Below are 16,357 nucleotides of genomic sequence, written 5' to 3' on the forward strand. Positions count from 1 at the left end.
CGAGACAGTTTCCTAAATTCAAACCAGATGGGGAGGTACACCCCACCCATGTCTTAAAACAGTTTAACCAAGCCATACCTAAAAGTTGGGAGGATGCTAAGAAAATAGAGTTTGCGATAGGTTATTTGGAGGGTGAAGCCTCAGAATGAGGCACAGTAAATATTGAAAACTTCACATCCTGGGAAGATTTTCAGTGAACGTTTAAGGAAAAATATTGGTCTTCAAGTGCACAAGAGAAGTTTATCTCAGATTTGTGGGATCCTAAATACTATAGTAATGCCTGGGGTATAATGCGCAAGTATTTTGACTGGCATTTGACAAGGGCAAAATATTTAGATCGACCGATGGAAGAAGAGGGATTAGTTAGAATTTTAATAAGACGTATACCTACTTATGCTAGAAAGGATATTCTATGCAGTGGGTGGAAAACGGTGGAGGAACTGTTATCCTTTGTAGGTGCACTTTATCCAATCAATAAAGACAGGAACAAGAACTTGCATGAGCAAGAAAATCCAAGTTTTAGGAGGAATAATATGAATCATAATAATCAGTCTAAGCATTATGAATCCAATCTTGCCCGAGTCCACTGACCTAGCAGGAATGTAAATAGAGGGGGTTGCTCACGAGGACCGTTAACGTCCAACCTCGGTCCGGTAACTATGCAGGAATTCGTGTCCAGCAACAGCTGTGGAACAGGCGTAACGCAGTTCCATCATTTGGAAATCGTCTCGTGGTTGCTACCCATGAGGAAAACGTGGAGCGATCTGGACCCAGGGCCGGGGCCCAGGTTGTCGAAATACATTGAGAGGCCTAAATAAGAGGGTACAGGTTTCCTTTATGCATAAAGTACCTACCAAGGAGTGGCTACTGCTGGAGGAAACGAACAAAATAACTATTCCGCCACAACCTATTATAACAGGAGAGATAGAAAACCACAAAGTACACATATTCATCGATTCTAGTAGTGAAGTAGCACTTATTTCTAAGGAATACTTTAATACATTAAAAACTAAAAGTAATTTACCTGTTTTCCCAGTAACTGGGGTATACATAGTTGGTATAACTGGAAAGAAGAGCAAGGTTGTTAAATACTAAACCTTGGCACACTGCCGTATAAGTGATATGACGTTTTGATAATCTTTGCTAGTAGTGGAAGACATAAATAGAGACGTATTGTTTGGTTTAGACTGGTTAACCGATTTTAATGTTATACTAAATTTCAACGAGACCTGTATTTATGTGGGGAACCCAAGAATAAACATTGCATTAAGTTTGTGACGGACAGCGATGTGTATAAACAAACATCTGAACACCAAAGATTATAATTAACCACGTCAGCTCAGTTGTCTCCAGAGATAGAGTTACCTAATACTGCATGTCCACTAGACAACTTTCACAAAAAGGTAAGTGAATATGAAGTGTTAAACATTTAACAGCAAACAGATTTAGTGAGAATTTTGTCTAAATACCATTCAGTATTTTCAGAGAATCCGGGTACCATTAGCGATTATGTTTGCAAATTTAAGATTAAGGACCAGACTCCATTTTTTTGCAAACCATACCCTATACCTTTAAGTCTTAAAGAAGCGGTTAGGGAGGAGATTAATAAAATTACTGATCAAGATATAATAGAAAGGAATAGGAGTGTCTATAATACTCCCTTAGTACTAGTGAAAAAAGCTACAGGTGGAGTGAGATTGGTGCTAGGTGCACACACTCTCAACCGTCATATTGAAACCGAAAGAGACCGTCAGGTTAATATAGATGAATTATTAACTAAATTTAAGGATGCCCAGTATTTTAGCTCCGTTGATCTGACAGTTGGGTACTGGCAAATCCGGTTACGTCCTGATTCAAAAAAGTATACTGCTTTTTTGCTCGACGGAAAATCTCACTCACCACTTTAATGTACTACCTTCTGGACTAAATATATCAATATCGGTATTTATAAGAGCATTTGATAAGGCAACTGGACGAGAGTTATTGAATGAACTAGTTATTTATGTGGGTGACATCTTGATTATTTCACCTACTTGGGAAGAACATTGTAGGACATCGAAAAAAAACTTTGGAGCGATTTGAGGAAAAGGGTATCACCTTAAAGTTAAGCAAATCTCACTTTGCGAGGCAGGAATTAAAGTTTTTAGGACACATCGTGGGAGTAAAAGGCCTCAATCAGACCCCAAGAGAATCGAGGCTATTAAAAACTGTCAATCTCCTCGAAACATTAAACAACTAAAAGGGTTTCTGGGAATGGCAGGTTATTATTAATGCTATGTGCAAAGCCAAGAAATGAACGACCCTAGACTATTAAGCTTATTACGTAAAGGTACATCATGGAATTGGGACCAAGGGACCCAAGAAGCCTTTGATAAACTAAAAAAAGCTTTAGAAAATGGGCCTATCTTACAACATCCCATAATGAATTAACCTTTTAAGATAGCAACTGATGCCTCAGATTACAGTATTGCAGCAGAATTATTCGAAGGGGAATGGGGAACAGAAACCTATGATCATAGATCTATAGCGTTTATTAGTCGAAGCTTAAATAAGCATGAACGAAATTATACTGCTACGGAGAAAGAATTGCTAGCGATAGTGTGGAGTATACAAAAGTTCCAAACTTTGATATGGGGTTCGGAAATCTACATTTACAGGGTGTTACAAAAAGGTACGGCCAAACTTTCAGGAAACATTCCTCACACACAAAGAAAGAAAATATGTTATGTGGACACGTGTCCGGAAACACTTACTTTCCATGTTCGAGCTCATTTTATTACTTCTCTTCAAATTACATTAATCATGGAATGGAAACACACAGCAACAGAACGTACCAGCGTGACTTCAAACACTTTGTTACAGGAAATGTTCAAAATGTCCTCCGTTAGCGAGATACATGCATCCACCCCCCGTCGCATGGAATCCCTGATGCGCTGATGCAGCCCTGGAGAATGGCGTATTGTATCACAGCCATCCACAATACGAGCACGAAGAGTCTCTACATTTGGTACCGGGGTTGCGTAGACAAGAGCTTTCAAATGCCCCCGTAAATGAAAGTCAAGAGGGTTGAGGTCAGGAGAGCGTGGAGGTCATGGAATTGGTCCGCCTCTACCAATTCATCGGTCACCGAATCTGTTGTTGAGAAGCATACGAACACTTCGACTGAAATGTGCAGGAGCTCCATCGTGCATGAACCACATGTTGTGTCGTACTTGTAAAGGCACATGTTCTAGCAGCACAGGTAGAGTATCCCGTATGAAATCATGGCGGTGAATCGAAGAAGTACAGTACATACTGACGAAACTAAAGTGAGCTCTAACATGGAAATTAAGCATTTCCGGACACATGTCCACATAACATCTTTTCTTTATTTGTGTGTGAGGAATGTTTCCCGAAAGTTTGGCCGTACCTTTTTGTAACACCCTGTATACTGACCACCACTAATGAGTACTAGATTATTACACAGTAGACTAATGAGGTGGATGTTGTTTTTACAAGAATATGATATTAAAATACAATATATAAAAGGATCAGAGAATATAGTACCCGATGCTTTGTCGCGACTACCTCAAAACATGAAAGATCTACAACGTACAGAAGGACCTGGGGTAGTTTTCACGATCAATTTTATAACAACAGAATATCCAACAAAGGAAGTACACGAGTTGGCTCAAACGATAACGGAAAATATTAAACATTACCGTTATTTTACAGAGATCTATGCCATGCGTATAAGAGTGTCATTACCAGTAAACAAAAGGGAACAGTGGAAGGTAACAAATCACAACTTGTTCTGGAGAAACAGCGAAGAGTCAAGCTACTGGCAGCTGTGTATATTACAAATAGCAGAGTCTAAATTAATACAGTACATTCATAGTGGATATGGTCACTTTGGAGTGAAAAAGTGTATAGCTAAAATGAATAAGTTTTGTTATTATAAGCGATTAGGACGTAAGGTAACTGGTACTATTAAGACATGTAACACCTGTCCGAAAGCTAAGGAGAATAATATCCATGTAAAGTATAAGATGTATCCGATTATTCCTAAAGCATTACATGACCTCACAGCTGCCGATTTTTTTGGACCCATACCCAAAGGGAAGGGAGGCGTGGCTTATATATTAGTACTTATAGAATGTTGGTCGAAATATGTAAGACTGTATCCTATTTGGAAGGCTAATGCCCAAATCCTGATCAAGTGTTTGCAAGAATATTTTATAGCTACAAGTAAATCGAGGTGTTTTCTTTCTGATAATGGACCTCAGTTTACCAGCCATGAAGTTAAGGAATTTTTAGCCTGGGAAAATATACGACACATTTTAATATACAACTATAATACATCTTCAAGCCCTTGTGAAAGAGTAATGAAAGAGATTGGTAGGTTGTGCCGCACTTATTGCCACGACACTCGTACCTCATGGGCGGAAAGAATCAAAGATTTTGAGCTTATTCTAAACGAACTACCGCATTTGTCTACAGGAATGACGCCCGCACAAGCCATTGGCAAGCCATTTATAGGAGAACCTCTAATTAAGTGTTTTACATGGCCGGAGCAAAAAGCTACTGATCACCAAGCAATTCAGGAAAGAGTTGGTAGAAACTTACATAGGAGTGCACAACAAAGGGTAGATAAATACAATGCAACCGCAACTGACCCAGAATACCACGTAGATGACTTAGTATTAGTAAAACAACACATTCGAAGTTCAGCACTAAAAAAAGAAACAATTTTTTTCTGAAATACATAGGACCTTATCGTATTCAATCAATAGTACACCAAAAAACCCTATATTTAGTAGACCATGTGACGGGAGAGGAAAAGGGAATGTATAATGTTAAGGATATAAAACGATATGTACAAAACCCCCAGGGACATTGACGTTCTGTGTCAACAGGCGGAGTGACATCCGCCGGTTCCCGAGTTGGGTTCGGTGTTACTTCCACATTAGTTTTCCTACACCGAACTCCCTTCAAATCTTCGACTATCCTGTAATCTATTTATAGCCCTTAAGCTATCCTATCACATTAGTATTAAAAGAGACCAATTATGACTACACGATCATGACTAATTTAAGGAGTCATAATAAACAGTAACCTCTAATCATGAGATAAAACTAACAGGGTAACATTCTAACAGGAGATATAATATGATGGTACTGTTTAGGAAGAATGATACCTAGATGACAAACTGAACATGTGTATGAAATATAGAGTGAAGTGACTAACTGAATAACTCTTTGATTATAATGCATATAATTTCTATTTTTATAGAATGTTTTATATTTTTTTATAAAGTGTGATGTGATTGGGGAGGGTTTATATCTAATTTTGAAAGGGGTGGGTAGCATAGGCACAGACACGACCTACACATCACGCCCTTCATACAACCCTCGCAAACAAGTGTGACTGGTTCTTCATCACTTGCCGTTCCATAGGAGTTGCTAAGATCTTTTCTTCAGGGACTTCAAAGGTGACGGTGAGAATGTCCGTTCTGCAGGAGATGCCAAACATCATACCTCCTCCGGCTTCTCACTTAAGTACCGGTGAAGTGGGCATCCTGGGGAACGGGGGTGGGAACGGTTTCCTGTCTTTGGGGCTGTCTTCTTTCTTTCTTCGATCTTAGCAACCAATTCTTTTATTTCCTTTCTTACTTCTCTTAAGGGTACCAATCTATCTTTCCCTCTGTCCACATTCATATACTTCTATCACTGAAGTCCTTCTCTTTTCCATGATTTCTATAAATCTTCAACTAAGAACCTTAGTGGGCCGAAGAATCAGGACGCACAATCACACTTCCACACTCAAACAATTAAATACAAAGACGCAGACAAGTAATACACAGGGAGATGTAACAACCGTCACAGATAAGGGGGGGAAGTAGTGCTCAGGAAGGGCTCGAGCACATGTGCTAAGTAATGACGGTTGCACATCTCAAGTGAAATGGTATAGTAAGCTTAAGCTAAAGGAACAAGGGGGGACGAAGTGTATATCCACCTGTGTTCGTAGCTATAGTAGTACAAAGTAATATGAATGGAGATAAAAAGAAATAGATATTAAGCCAGAGGTATCGAGTCAAATAAGTTTCTGATGAATAATAGGATTGTGCAGACCGAATAATCCAAAGAAAAGAAATAAAGTTACAACCATGGACGAAACATATTTAGTTATTAAGGCTGTATAAGTGAGCTGTAAGCAATGAACAGGCGAAGAATTTAAGCAGGTAGGCTGAAGGACTCAGGAGGAGGAAAGGAGAGGTAGATAGAAATTTTACCAGGAAATTTTAAATAAAATAGTCTGCAGAGGAGTACGAAAGAGGCAAGACTGAGTCATTGTTAGAGAAGATAGGGAGGGGGCATCCGATATAGATGAAATGAGAGAAAGAGAGGCAGGTAGGCAGACCCAGAGGTGGCTGACCCATACTGTGCGGGCAGGGGCACCAAAAAGGGGATTGACCAGTACCGTAGTTTAGTATAAATGGAACGGGCGTACCTACCTAAGGACGAGGAAAAAGATGTTTTCATAGTATCAACCCTTACGTAGATTGGAACCCAAAGGGAAGGGGTGTTATAGTGACCTGAGAGTGTAGTGGAAAGTTTCTCCTGGTAAATTTGAATTCTAAAATTTTTTAAATAGAAAAGACAAGTCCTGTGCGAGGAGATAGAAAAAAGAGAAAACCCCCAGTACAACAAATTTTTTTCAGACCCAGAAAACCGGTGGTTATCATTGCAACAGCTTCTTTTAAAAAAAAAAGAGTAAATGCTCTACTCAGAATAACGCCTGAACTTTGAAACTGGCTAATTGGAGGGATTTATTTTGGCTCAATCCTGGAAGCAAGAGTAGATAAATCTATTGGAAATAGCTAATACTTGTTTTACTATTAGTTTACCATACTACTATGTCTATGAAAGATATTACCAACAGCTTAATGAAATACCGGAGATGGAAGATAGCTTTTGTACCTAATGTTTTTATGTAGTACAAAATAAGAAGATAAGTGTTAAGAAAAAAATAATTAAAATATATTTTGTGTGCAAAATAACGAGTGTTCGAGCTAAGGGGAGGGATCTGTAGTGACGTCCCCCCCCAAGCATTTTACGAAAGCCTGTAGACACTTGCGTTCCAGTCGTTCCGAACACGCGTTATTTTAAAGCAGGGCGTAAGGATGAGCATGGGATACTGCACCCATTTATTGTTTTTTGTGCAGGTGAAACTGGCAAGTGTTTAGCGCGACCTGCCAAGAATAAGCAAATATGGCCCGGCAGCTCCATGGCCGGCTGCAAAGAGTAGTGTAGCATTATATTGTTAAAAAACAAATGGAGAGACTCGAAATAATGACTGTTTATTAGATGTTGAAATGCTGTTGAGAGTACGTGGACTGGACGTGGATAGTCAGCCATGACAAAAGCTTATGTATTAATTGTGTTCTAAAATGTGTAATTAACTGATTCTGGGTGCTCGGTAATGTGTGGGCTTACATTATAAAGTTAAGTTGTTTTTTTGTACCAAGTGGAAATAAATATGTTCTGGTGCATTGAATGATATTCCAAGAGTAGCGTATTTTTTAAATAAGAAGAGAGAGAGAGCGAGAGAGTGAATATTTTCCCTTCCTAGCAGTGAAATCTTCAGAGAAGCGTCCGGTGCTAGCAGAAGACAGCGGTGCTGCAAGAAAGCAGAACCAGCATTCTTCAACAAGTAAGTCCACGAAAACGCTTAAGCTCTATAGAGAGTGCTTAACATTACACCAGGCCACCGCAGTTGGCATTGTGTCCACAGATTCTTCTGCTGTCAAGGAGAGTTCCAGTTCCATCAGAATTGAAGAACTATCTTTGCTTTGCTCTTCGACTTTTTCTTTTTTTCTCTCTCTTTTGATCCTGACATAATTTGTCATCACATCGACTGAATGTACATTCGCTAATATTTTACTCTCACCTCAGTATGAGAAACAGTCCATCATTTCATATTCATGTATTCCTTTTTCTTTTTAAATACTGAGCAAATCAGTGAATGTTGAGGATGGTGTTTTGTACAATTTACAGACAAAGGTGGTTATTGACAAGTGATCTTCCACAGTTTCCACATTTTGGGTCTGCCAAGCAGTGGCATGACATGTTCATTTTTTGGGTGGTGGAACACAAAGCTTCACATCACACATGTATACCATAACTTTAACCTTTCCTGGAAGGACATTTCCTTCAGAAGCTGATATGAAAGCATCTGTATCCATCCAATTATCTTATGGACATTTTTGTACACATCACACACAATGTACACTTTGGCACTATAGATTAGAATGTATCTCCTTGTCTGTCTGGAATGTAAGATCTCTGTGGGAGAACTCCTCATATCGTATTCAAAGTTTTATGTGAAATAATGATCACTGGCATGTGACCCAGTCTTTCCCATGTTCAAGTGTTTGATATTCTGCAACAGAGGAGGCTTTAATAGTGATCCATTTCACATCTTTTCCAATGTGCTTACTTCTTCAAATTTATCTTCTATTTCTTCCATAAAAGAAAATGATTTTGTTACTCTGAAAGGATCTCCATCTGTTCCAGCTGCAGTAAAAGTCATCTGGTGTGATAACTGCTGCCAGGAGTTCTCATCCTCCAAGATGGTGGGCATCTACAACTTGACGTGCATGAGGAGCTAGCAGTTCAGCCATCAAAAGTATGATCTCATGCGTTTTCAGAGGACTCTACAGAAAGGGTACATAATGACCTCACGATGTTGGGTTGGCTTATAAACACAGATAGTCTATGTAGTTACTGTGCACAGATGGTCTTTTATGCTGTAGGCAGGTGCCACTATTTAAAGCATCTGTCCCCAACACTACAGGAAAAAATTTGGAAAAATGGATAACAAACCCAGAAGAGGACCAAAAATTATTCCAGCCAAAAAATCTGATGTAAAGTAAATGGGTCAAGACGTAAAACAAAGGAAGTAGAACCAAGAAAAAAGAGCCGGTGAACATCAAGGACTCCTACCATGAGTTACAGAGTCAGAGTCATGAGGACAATCGGAGGTGGCAGTCTGCAGCACAAGAACTGAAATAGGTGCTGTCAGTTCTTATGACCCCATGCTCACCACTCCAATAGTTATGAAGCAGTCGTGAGGTCCCAGAAGAGTAAATCTAGATGATACATGGTTGCAATGAGCAGTCTTGCTTGTGCCCGTTGTTGGGGGAAATAGAGACCATATAAGTAGTATCTTTGCCAGTGGACTCCATGTGCACATCAATATCGTTGGAGGTTGAGGATACAAGAATCTATCTTATATTCCTTTTCCTACTGCTTGACAATAAACAATCCTTCATCTAGAAATTTCAAAACTTAATCATCTTTTGTCTCTGTAAATAATATTATTGTTACTTTTTCCAGTGCTGACAACACTCTGTCATTCTCCTTCAGATGCAGTATGACCAATAAGCACAAAGCTTTGTTTTGCAAGAAATATCAGCAAATATAAACAAAGTTTTCGAGGGCGATGAGCCATAGCCATGCAATACTTTGTAATAGAGTGAAGGGCCGTTTGACTGTGTTGTTATATTTATCTTTTGTACCACCCAGATTTTGGCTTTTATGGCATTATCAAGTAATTTGCTAAAGGGTGTTTGACCATTATTAAGCCGTGGCTTAAAAAATATAATAATACACTGTCAAATAACAATTTACTCTTTTAAAAAATGCAAATTAATTATTAAACATCACCTATTTCCTTGATCGGTTGTCTCACTCCAATTTCATTATTCACACTCATCACTGACACAATAACAGTGTCTGGCCTTATGGCCGCTTCTAAGTCAGCCAGTGATATAATACCATTAGGTCCTACAGGAAGGAAAGTGACATCAAAACCTTCCGCTTCCAAAGCTCTGCAAGAATCCAGTACACATTTATGTTCCTAAAAACAAAACAAAAAATGATTCAGAACTTAAAAAGAAACTAATGGTTTTGAAGAGCACATGGAAAGTCTGTTACATATAAGAACTTACTGTCTGTGTTGTAATAACATGTTTCTTTTTGCTTTTATAAAATCTTGCAACACCTTTAATAGCAATATTATTTGACTCAGTCGCACCAGATGTAAAGACAATCTCTTTGGGGTCACATTTAATCAGATCTGCTATTTGCTGTAAGAAAAATGTATGATTATTCATTTCATTATACAATAACAAACATAGAAACTCAATATATTGTTGCTCATTTGACTGCAAAAACTGTTAAGATAATCATCTTGAGTTTAGTGCTTCCAACTATTCTACATTTAACTGCACAAACAAAAGAGTGCCATGTTGAACTATGAATACACAACTTCTGGGAAAATGGCATTATTATTACTATTACTGTGGAATTCAAAGAACTAAACAGCTTGTTATCAACGGCCTCCCCCTGCCCCCTCCATCAGGATGTTCAGGTAAAATAATGATGGATGAAATGAGAAAAGAAAATAGCCTGTTCCAGAGCCTTTGACATCACTGATGTGGCCAAAATTTGTGACACAGTATTTTAAATGAGGTATTTACATGAGAAATAAAATCCAAATAACTCAAAACAGTAGGAAGTTAAGAGGAGCCAAAAGTGAAAAAAAGGGAAGTATGGCAATGTGTATACGGGCTAAGCTTGGAGCCCCTGAAACAAATGCCTTGCAGCTTGCACACCATCCATTTCTGCCATACTCGATAAGATGGGTCACCATGATCATTGTCTATAAGGGTGTGAAAAAAGAAACACTTCAAGGAATAAATAATTTTATTAGCTTACACATTGAAAAAAAATTAAAAATGTTTGTAACATGCAATGGTGCAGGGGCAAAACACAGCCAGACACAGTGAGAGGCACCTGACCTACCAACAACACCCCCCTCCCCCTACCCCACTCAGTTGCATGTGTGAACACATGATGGATTTGAATCTAGCGCATGTAGTGCTCTTGCATGAACCGAACTTGAATCTTTGTATGATGCGTGAATTTTTTCCAACCAATCAATGCATCCATTGCTGACAAGCAGCATTTTAGTGATGTAGTGTGTAGTGCTCACAGCAGTTTTTCATTGCAAGGGAAATGATGAAACAACTGGAGCACTGCTACTGCATGAAATTTTGCCAGAAACTGGGCACAGTCAGGAGGAAACCATTGGGCAGATTGAAACGGCTTTCAGTGACAATGATATGGGCATCACACACATTAAAGATCAGTACAACTGGTATAAAGATGGCTGCACATCAGTAGCGAGCAAGCCACGCTCCAGTCAGCCATCAACGTGCTGAAATGACAAGGTCATCGCCAAAGTGAACACTGTTGTAATCCAGTACCATCGTTTGACTAACAGAGAAACTGCAGAGAAGGTGGGTACCAGTACTTTTTTCGGCACTATCCATTGAGACCGAAGATTTGGCACAAAGAGAGTGTCGGCAAAATTCGTGAAGAAGCTGCTGATAATGAAGCAAAAGCAACTTCGTTTTAAGGTCTCACAGGACACACTGGACTCCACGAGCAGTGACCTCGACTTCATGAACACCATAATCATTGGTGACGAGTCCTGCAAAAATGGGCATGACACAGAAAGCAAATTCCAGTCATCATAGTGGAAGCATTCGTCATCACCCAGACCAAAGAAGGCCCGCCAAACATGCAGCAACGTCAAAGTGATGGTGACTACTTTTTTTACTCCTGTATTGTGGTACACCATGAGTAAGCACCACAAGTTCAAACACTCACCAAACAGTACTACAGGGATATCCTCCATCACCTAACTGATGCTGTGCGGCACAAGAGACTGGACTTGCGGTTAACAGGAAATTGGCACCACCATCACAACAATGCTCCAGCACGTTCCTTGCACTAAATTCAGACATTTTTGGCAAAAAAAAAGACATTCCTGTGCTTCAACAGGTTCCCCACTCACCTGATTTAGCCCTCTGTGGCTTCTCACTGTTCCCCAAACTCAAGAGGCCATTGAAAAGAACACGAGTTCAAACAAGAGGGGACATTTGGCAGTAATGACAGCTGAGCTAAACTCCATTCAGAAAGAGGCTACTTCAGTGTGCTTGCAACAATCGCAAAACTGCTGGGAGAAATGTTTGGAGTCCCAAGGGAACTACTTTGAGGGTGATCAGATGTCAAATGCTCCAGGTAAGCCAGATCCCCCCCCCAATTACCACGGGTAGGGAAGTCTTACTTATTGCCTCCTATTATAGTAGTATGCACATAAGAAGGAAGCTGTGTGAAGCAATTCTGCATCCGCATGCGCTCACACACACACACACACACACACACACACACACACACACACACACAGGGAGGGAGGGAGGGATGGAGGGAGGGGGGTACTTTGTAGTAGAGGTGGCAAAAAATAACGTAACTGATAGAAATAACTGGTTACTAAGAAGTAACAGTTACTGCAATAACCGTTCCTCTGATACAGGCAGTTATTCCAATAACTGTCTAGTGTCAACAGTGCCTCACGCCATCTGTTGACCAAAGATCGTACTACGCTTTCCCGTCAACTCATCGGAGATATGGTTACGAACGAAGGAGAGGGACAGACCATTTGGAACGTGTTCTACAGACCACGGGAATAACTGTGAGACTGCGCACTATCTGTTGATAAGAACTGTGTACTATATCGTGTGCCTTCGTTACTTTTAGCACAAACAATTAAATAAAGTTAATGTCCGAGCGGTGGCTGATAGGAGCTGCAGTACAGGCATTAACAAGTATGGTGGTTCCCTTGAGCCACCGCCTTATATGTCAATTTAGCTTGAACGGGTAGTATAAAGAGAGTTACCATAAGGAATTCGAGCGACTATGGAAATAACTGTCAGAGATCGGTATTTTCCTCTGGCAGTTATCGTTATTGGCTCACAGTTCTCGTTCTCTGGCAGTTATCGGGCTACCATTACAGGTAACCTGGCAGTTGGTAACGGAATAATTGTGTGTCTGTGTTCCTGACACAGTGACTCCAGTCTTAGACGCCGGTGATGTTTCCAGAGACAATAGTTACTGAAGCGAATGACAAATAACATGTCAGAAAGTATAGCATAATACAGTTGAATATAATAATTATTATCCTCATCATTTGTCAGGAGATTGTCAAAATATGTGAATATATTACAGTAACTGCTAATATTTACAGAACTGATGCACTGTCAGAATAAAACACAGTTACACACTTTTAACAAATTTATCACACACAGAATACCCGATCTTGACTGTTGCGACCAAGTGCTGTCAAAACCGAAATATAGCAGAATTTTTACCTAAGCTGGTCTATCGGTCTCTGTTGTCTCTGTTATGATATTCATCTACAGACTAGGAGGAGGGGGACAATGGAAGCGTCCAATTCCACCCGTCTGCTTTGACGCAAAGGTGTTGTGGTGTGCGAATGTCATTACGGCACGGTGTTTATGAGTTGGTTTTTGTGTGTGTGTGTGTGTGTGTGTGTGTGTGTGTGTGTGTGTGTGTGTGAAGGGAGGGGGGGGCAGGGGGGGCGGGCTGGCCGATCTAGTTTGCAGTGCCGGAATTTGCTGATGGTAATTAATTTTTTTATTCTACTTGTGAATAGAATAGAATAGAATAGAATAGATTTACTTTCATTCCAATTGATCCGTAGTGAGGAGGTCCTCCAGGATGTGGAACATGTCAGAAAAACAACAATACATGACAAATATTTACAATTAAAACAAATAAGCTAATGTACCATTCCACAGGTCCCAAGTGGAATGATCGTCATTTTTTAATGAACACTAAGAGTAATTTTACAAATACTAATGCACTGAATTTAAAATAAAAAAGTTTTTTATTTATTTATAAGGTAATACAACTACTGTAATACTTATTTACAATGAATAGATTACTGCACTGAAATGGTGCAGAAGTTAGATTATACTAACACACACACACACACACACACACACACAAATTTTCAATGAACACATTACTGCACTGAAATTGTGCAGAAGTTATATTGTACTTATATACAAATCAGTTGGTTTTACTAAGAAATTCATCAATGGAGTAGAAGGAGTTGGCCACCAATAAATCCTTTAGGCTTCTCTTAAACTGAATTTCATTGGTTGTTAAGATTTTTATGGCTGCTGGCAAGTTATTGAAAATGTGTGTTCCTGAATAATGCACACCTTTTTGTACAAGACTAAGTGACTTTAAATCCTTGTGAAGATTATTCTTATTTCTAGTATTGATTCCATGAATTGAGCTGTTGGTTTGAAAAAGTGATATATTTTGTGTATTTATGGAGTATTGAATGTGATTTAATTTATGTTTGATTTGCGGATTTTTGGGATTGTGGTTTTATTTTTCGCAGTTGTAGGAATTGGTTTTTTGGCATCCGTAGTTGTGGTTCATGGTGTGGGTTCCTGTAGTCACGTCCTAGCTCATGAACCACGGGCAACGTATGAGTGGCCAAGTAAGTGGTCCCGACAGTCGGGATACCAGTTACTTTGGAATAAGGGGCATCTCGGACATATTCTGAGTCGTGGTCACCTTTGTGCTCATACGGCAAAGACTACCAAATCCACCGGTTAGTCCCTCAGCCGTTAGGGGTAAAACCCAATGGGACTCGGGGCAAGTGAGGCTAGCAACCTGCTTACCTGGTACTTTAAATATGATGCTGGCAACAATCAGAGCAAAATGCCTCGGACCTTTGGAGGTGACGGAATCCCACCTCTAACTGACAAACCAGGGACTCCTAAGATACGACTTGGCAAACAAATGGTAATGAGATGGGGAGCTATTAATACCAATGGGGGCTACTCTGGGAAGAAGGTAGAGCTGGCAGAGGCTGCAAGTAAGATGGGGCTGGACGTTTTAGCTGTTGGTGACATTCGGGTAAGGGGTGAGAAAGAAGAGCAAGTGGGAGAATACAAGGTCTACCTGTCAGGGGTCAAAGCAGGAATAGCACATTGGGGTGTAGGGCTTTACATCAGGAAAGAAATGGAACCCAGCGTAGTTGCAATAAGGTATGTAAACGAACGACTGATGTGGATAGATTTGACAGTGTCTAGCAAGAAAATTAGGATTGTGTCAGTATATTCGCATTGTAAAGGGACAGATCAAGATAAGATGGATAGTTTTTATGAGGCACTCAGTGATGTAGTTGTTAGAGTAAAGGACAAGGACAGTGTTCTGCTCATGGGTGATTGTAACGCCAGGATTGGAAATCGAACAGAAGGGTATGAAAAGGTTATGGGTAAATTTGGAGAGGATATGGAGGCCAACAGGAACGGCGAACAACTCTTGGATTTCTGTGCCAGTATGGGCTTAGTAATCACAAACTCCTTTTTTAAACATAAGAACATTCACCGGTATACTTGGGAAGGCAGGGGAACCAGATCTGTCATTGACTATATAACAACAGATCAGGAATTCAGGAAGGCTGTGAGGGACACACGTGTATTCAGGGGATTCTTTGATGACACTGATCATTATTTAATCTGCAGTGAAATTGGGATTGTGAGGCTGAAAGTGCAGGAGGTCAGGTCCATATGTAGGAGGATAAGAGTGGAGAAACTTCAGGATAAGGAAATCAGGCACAAGTACATAACAGCGATCTCAGAAAGGTACCAGTTAGTTGAATGTAGTCAATTACAGTCATTGGAAAAGGAATGGACAAGGTACAGAGACACAGTACTAGAAGTGGCTAAAGAATGTCTTTGAACAGTAGTGTGTAAATGTAGGATGAAGCAAGCAGCTTGGTGGAATGACACAGTCAAGGCAGCCTGTAAAAGGAAAAAGAAGGCGTATCAAAAATGGCTACATACTAGAACTCAGGTAGACAGAGAAAGTTATGTTGAAGAATGAAACAAAGCCAATCAGATAATTGCAGCATCCAAGTAGAAATCTTGGGAAGACTTTGGAAACAGGTTGGAGACTATGGGTCAAGCTGCTGGAAAACCATTCTGGAGTGTAATTATCAATCTTCGAAAGGGAGGTAAGAAGGAAATGACAAGTATTTTGAACAGGTCAGGAAAACTGCTGGTGAATCCTGTGGATGCCTTGGGCAGATGGAGGGAATATTTTCAAGAGTTGCTCAATGTAGGTGAAAATAAGATCAGTAATGTTTCAGATTTCGAGGTAGAATGGGATAGGAATGATGATGTAAATAGGATCACATTTGAGGAAGTGGTGAAAATGGTCAATAGATTGCAGTGCAATAAAGCAGCTGGGGTGGATGAAATTAAGACGGAAGTCATCAAATACAGTGGAATGTCAGGTCTTAAATGGCTACACAGGATAATTGAAATGGCCTGGGAGTCGGGACAGGTTCCATCAGACTGGACAAAAGCAGTAATCACACCAATCTTTAAACATGGAAACAGAAAAGATTGTAACAACTACAG

General features: G+C 39.9%; 1 protein-coding gene across 1 annotated transcript in view; it reads right to left on the reverse strand.

The window, feature by feature from the left end:
- LOC126262949 (cysteine desulfurase, mitochondrial-like) overlaps positions 1-16,357 on the reverse strand; it is a 146,383-nt gene that overhangs the window by 94,856 nt on the left and 35,170 nt on the right. Inside the window, exons 4-5 of the mRNA XM_049959890.1 lie at positions 9,992-10,129; positions 9,708-9,900 (exon numbers count right to left, since the gene is read on the reverse strand). Coding sequence (XP_049815847.1) covers positions 9,708-9,900; positions 9,992-10,129 — 331 coding nt within the window. The remainder of the gene's footprint in view (positions 1-9,707; positions 9,901-9,991; positions 10,130-16,357) is intronic.

This window comes from Schistocerca nitens, chromosome 6 (genome assembly GCF_023898315.1).
Source record: "Schistocerca nitens isolate TAMUIC-IGC-003100 chromosome 6, iqSchNite1.1, whole genome shotgun sequence".
Taxonomy (NCBI): domain Eukaryota; kingdom Metazoa; phylum Arthropoda; class Insecta; order Orthoptera; family Acrididae; genus Schistocerca; species Schistocerca nitens.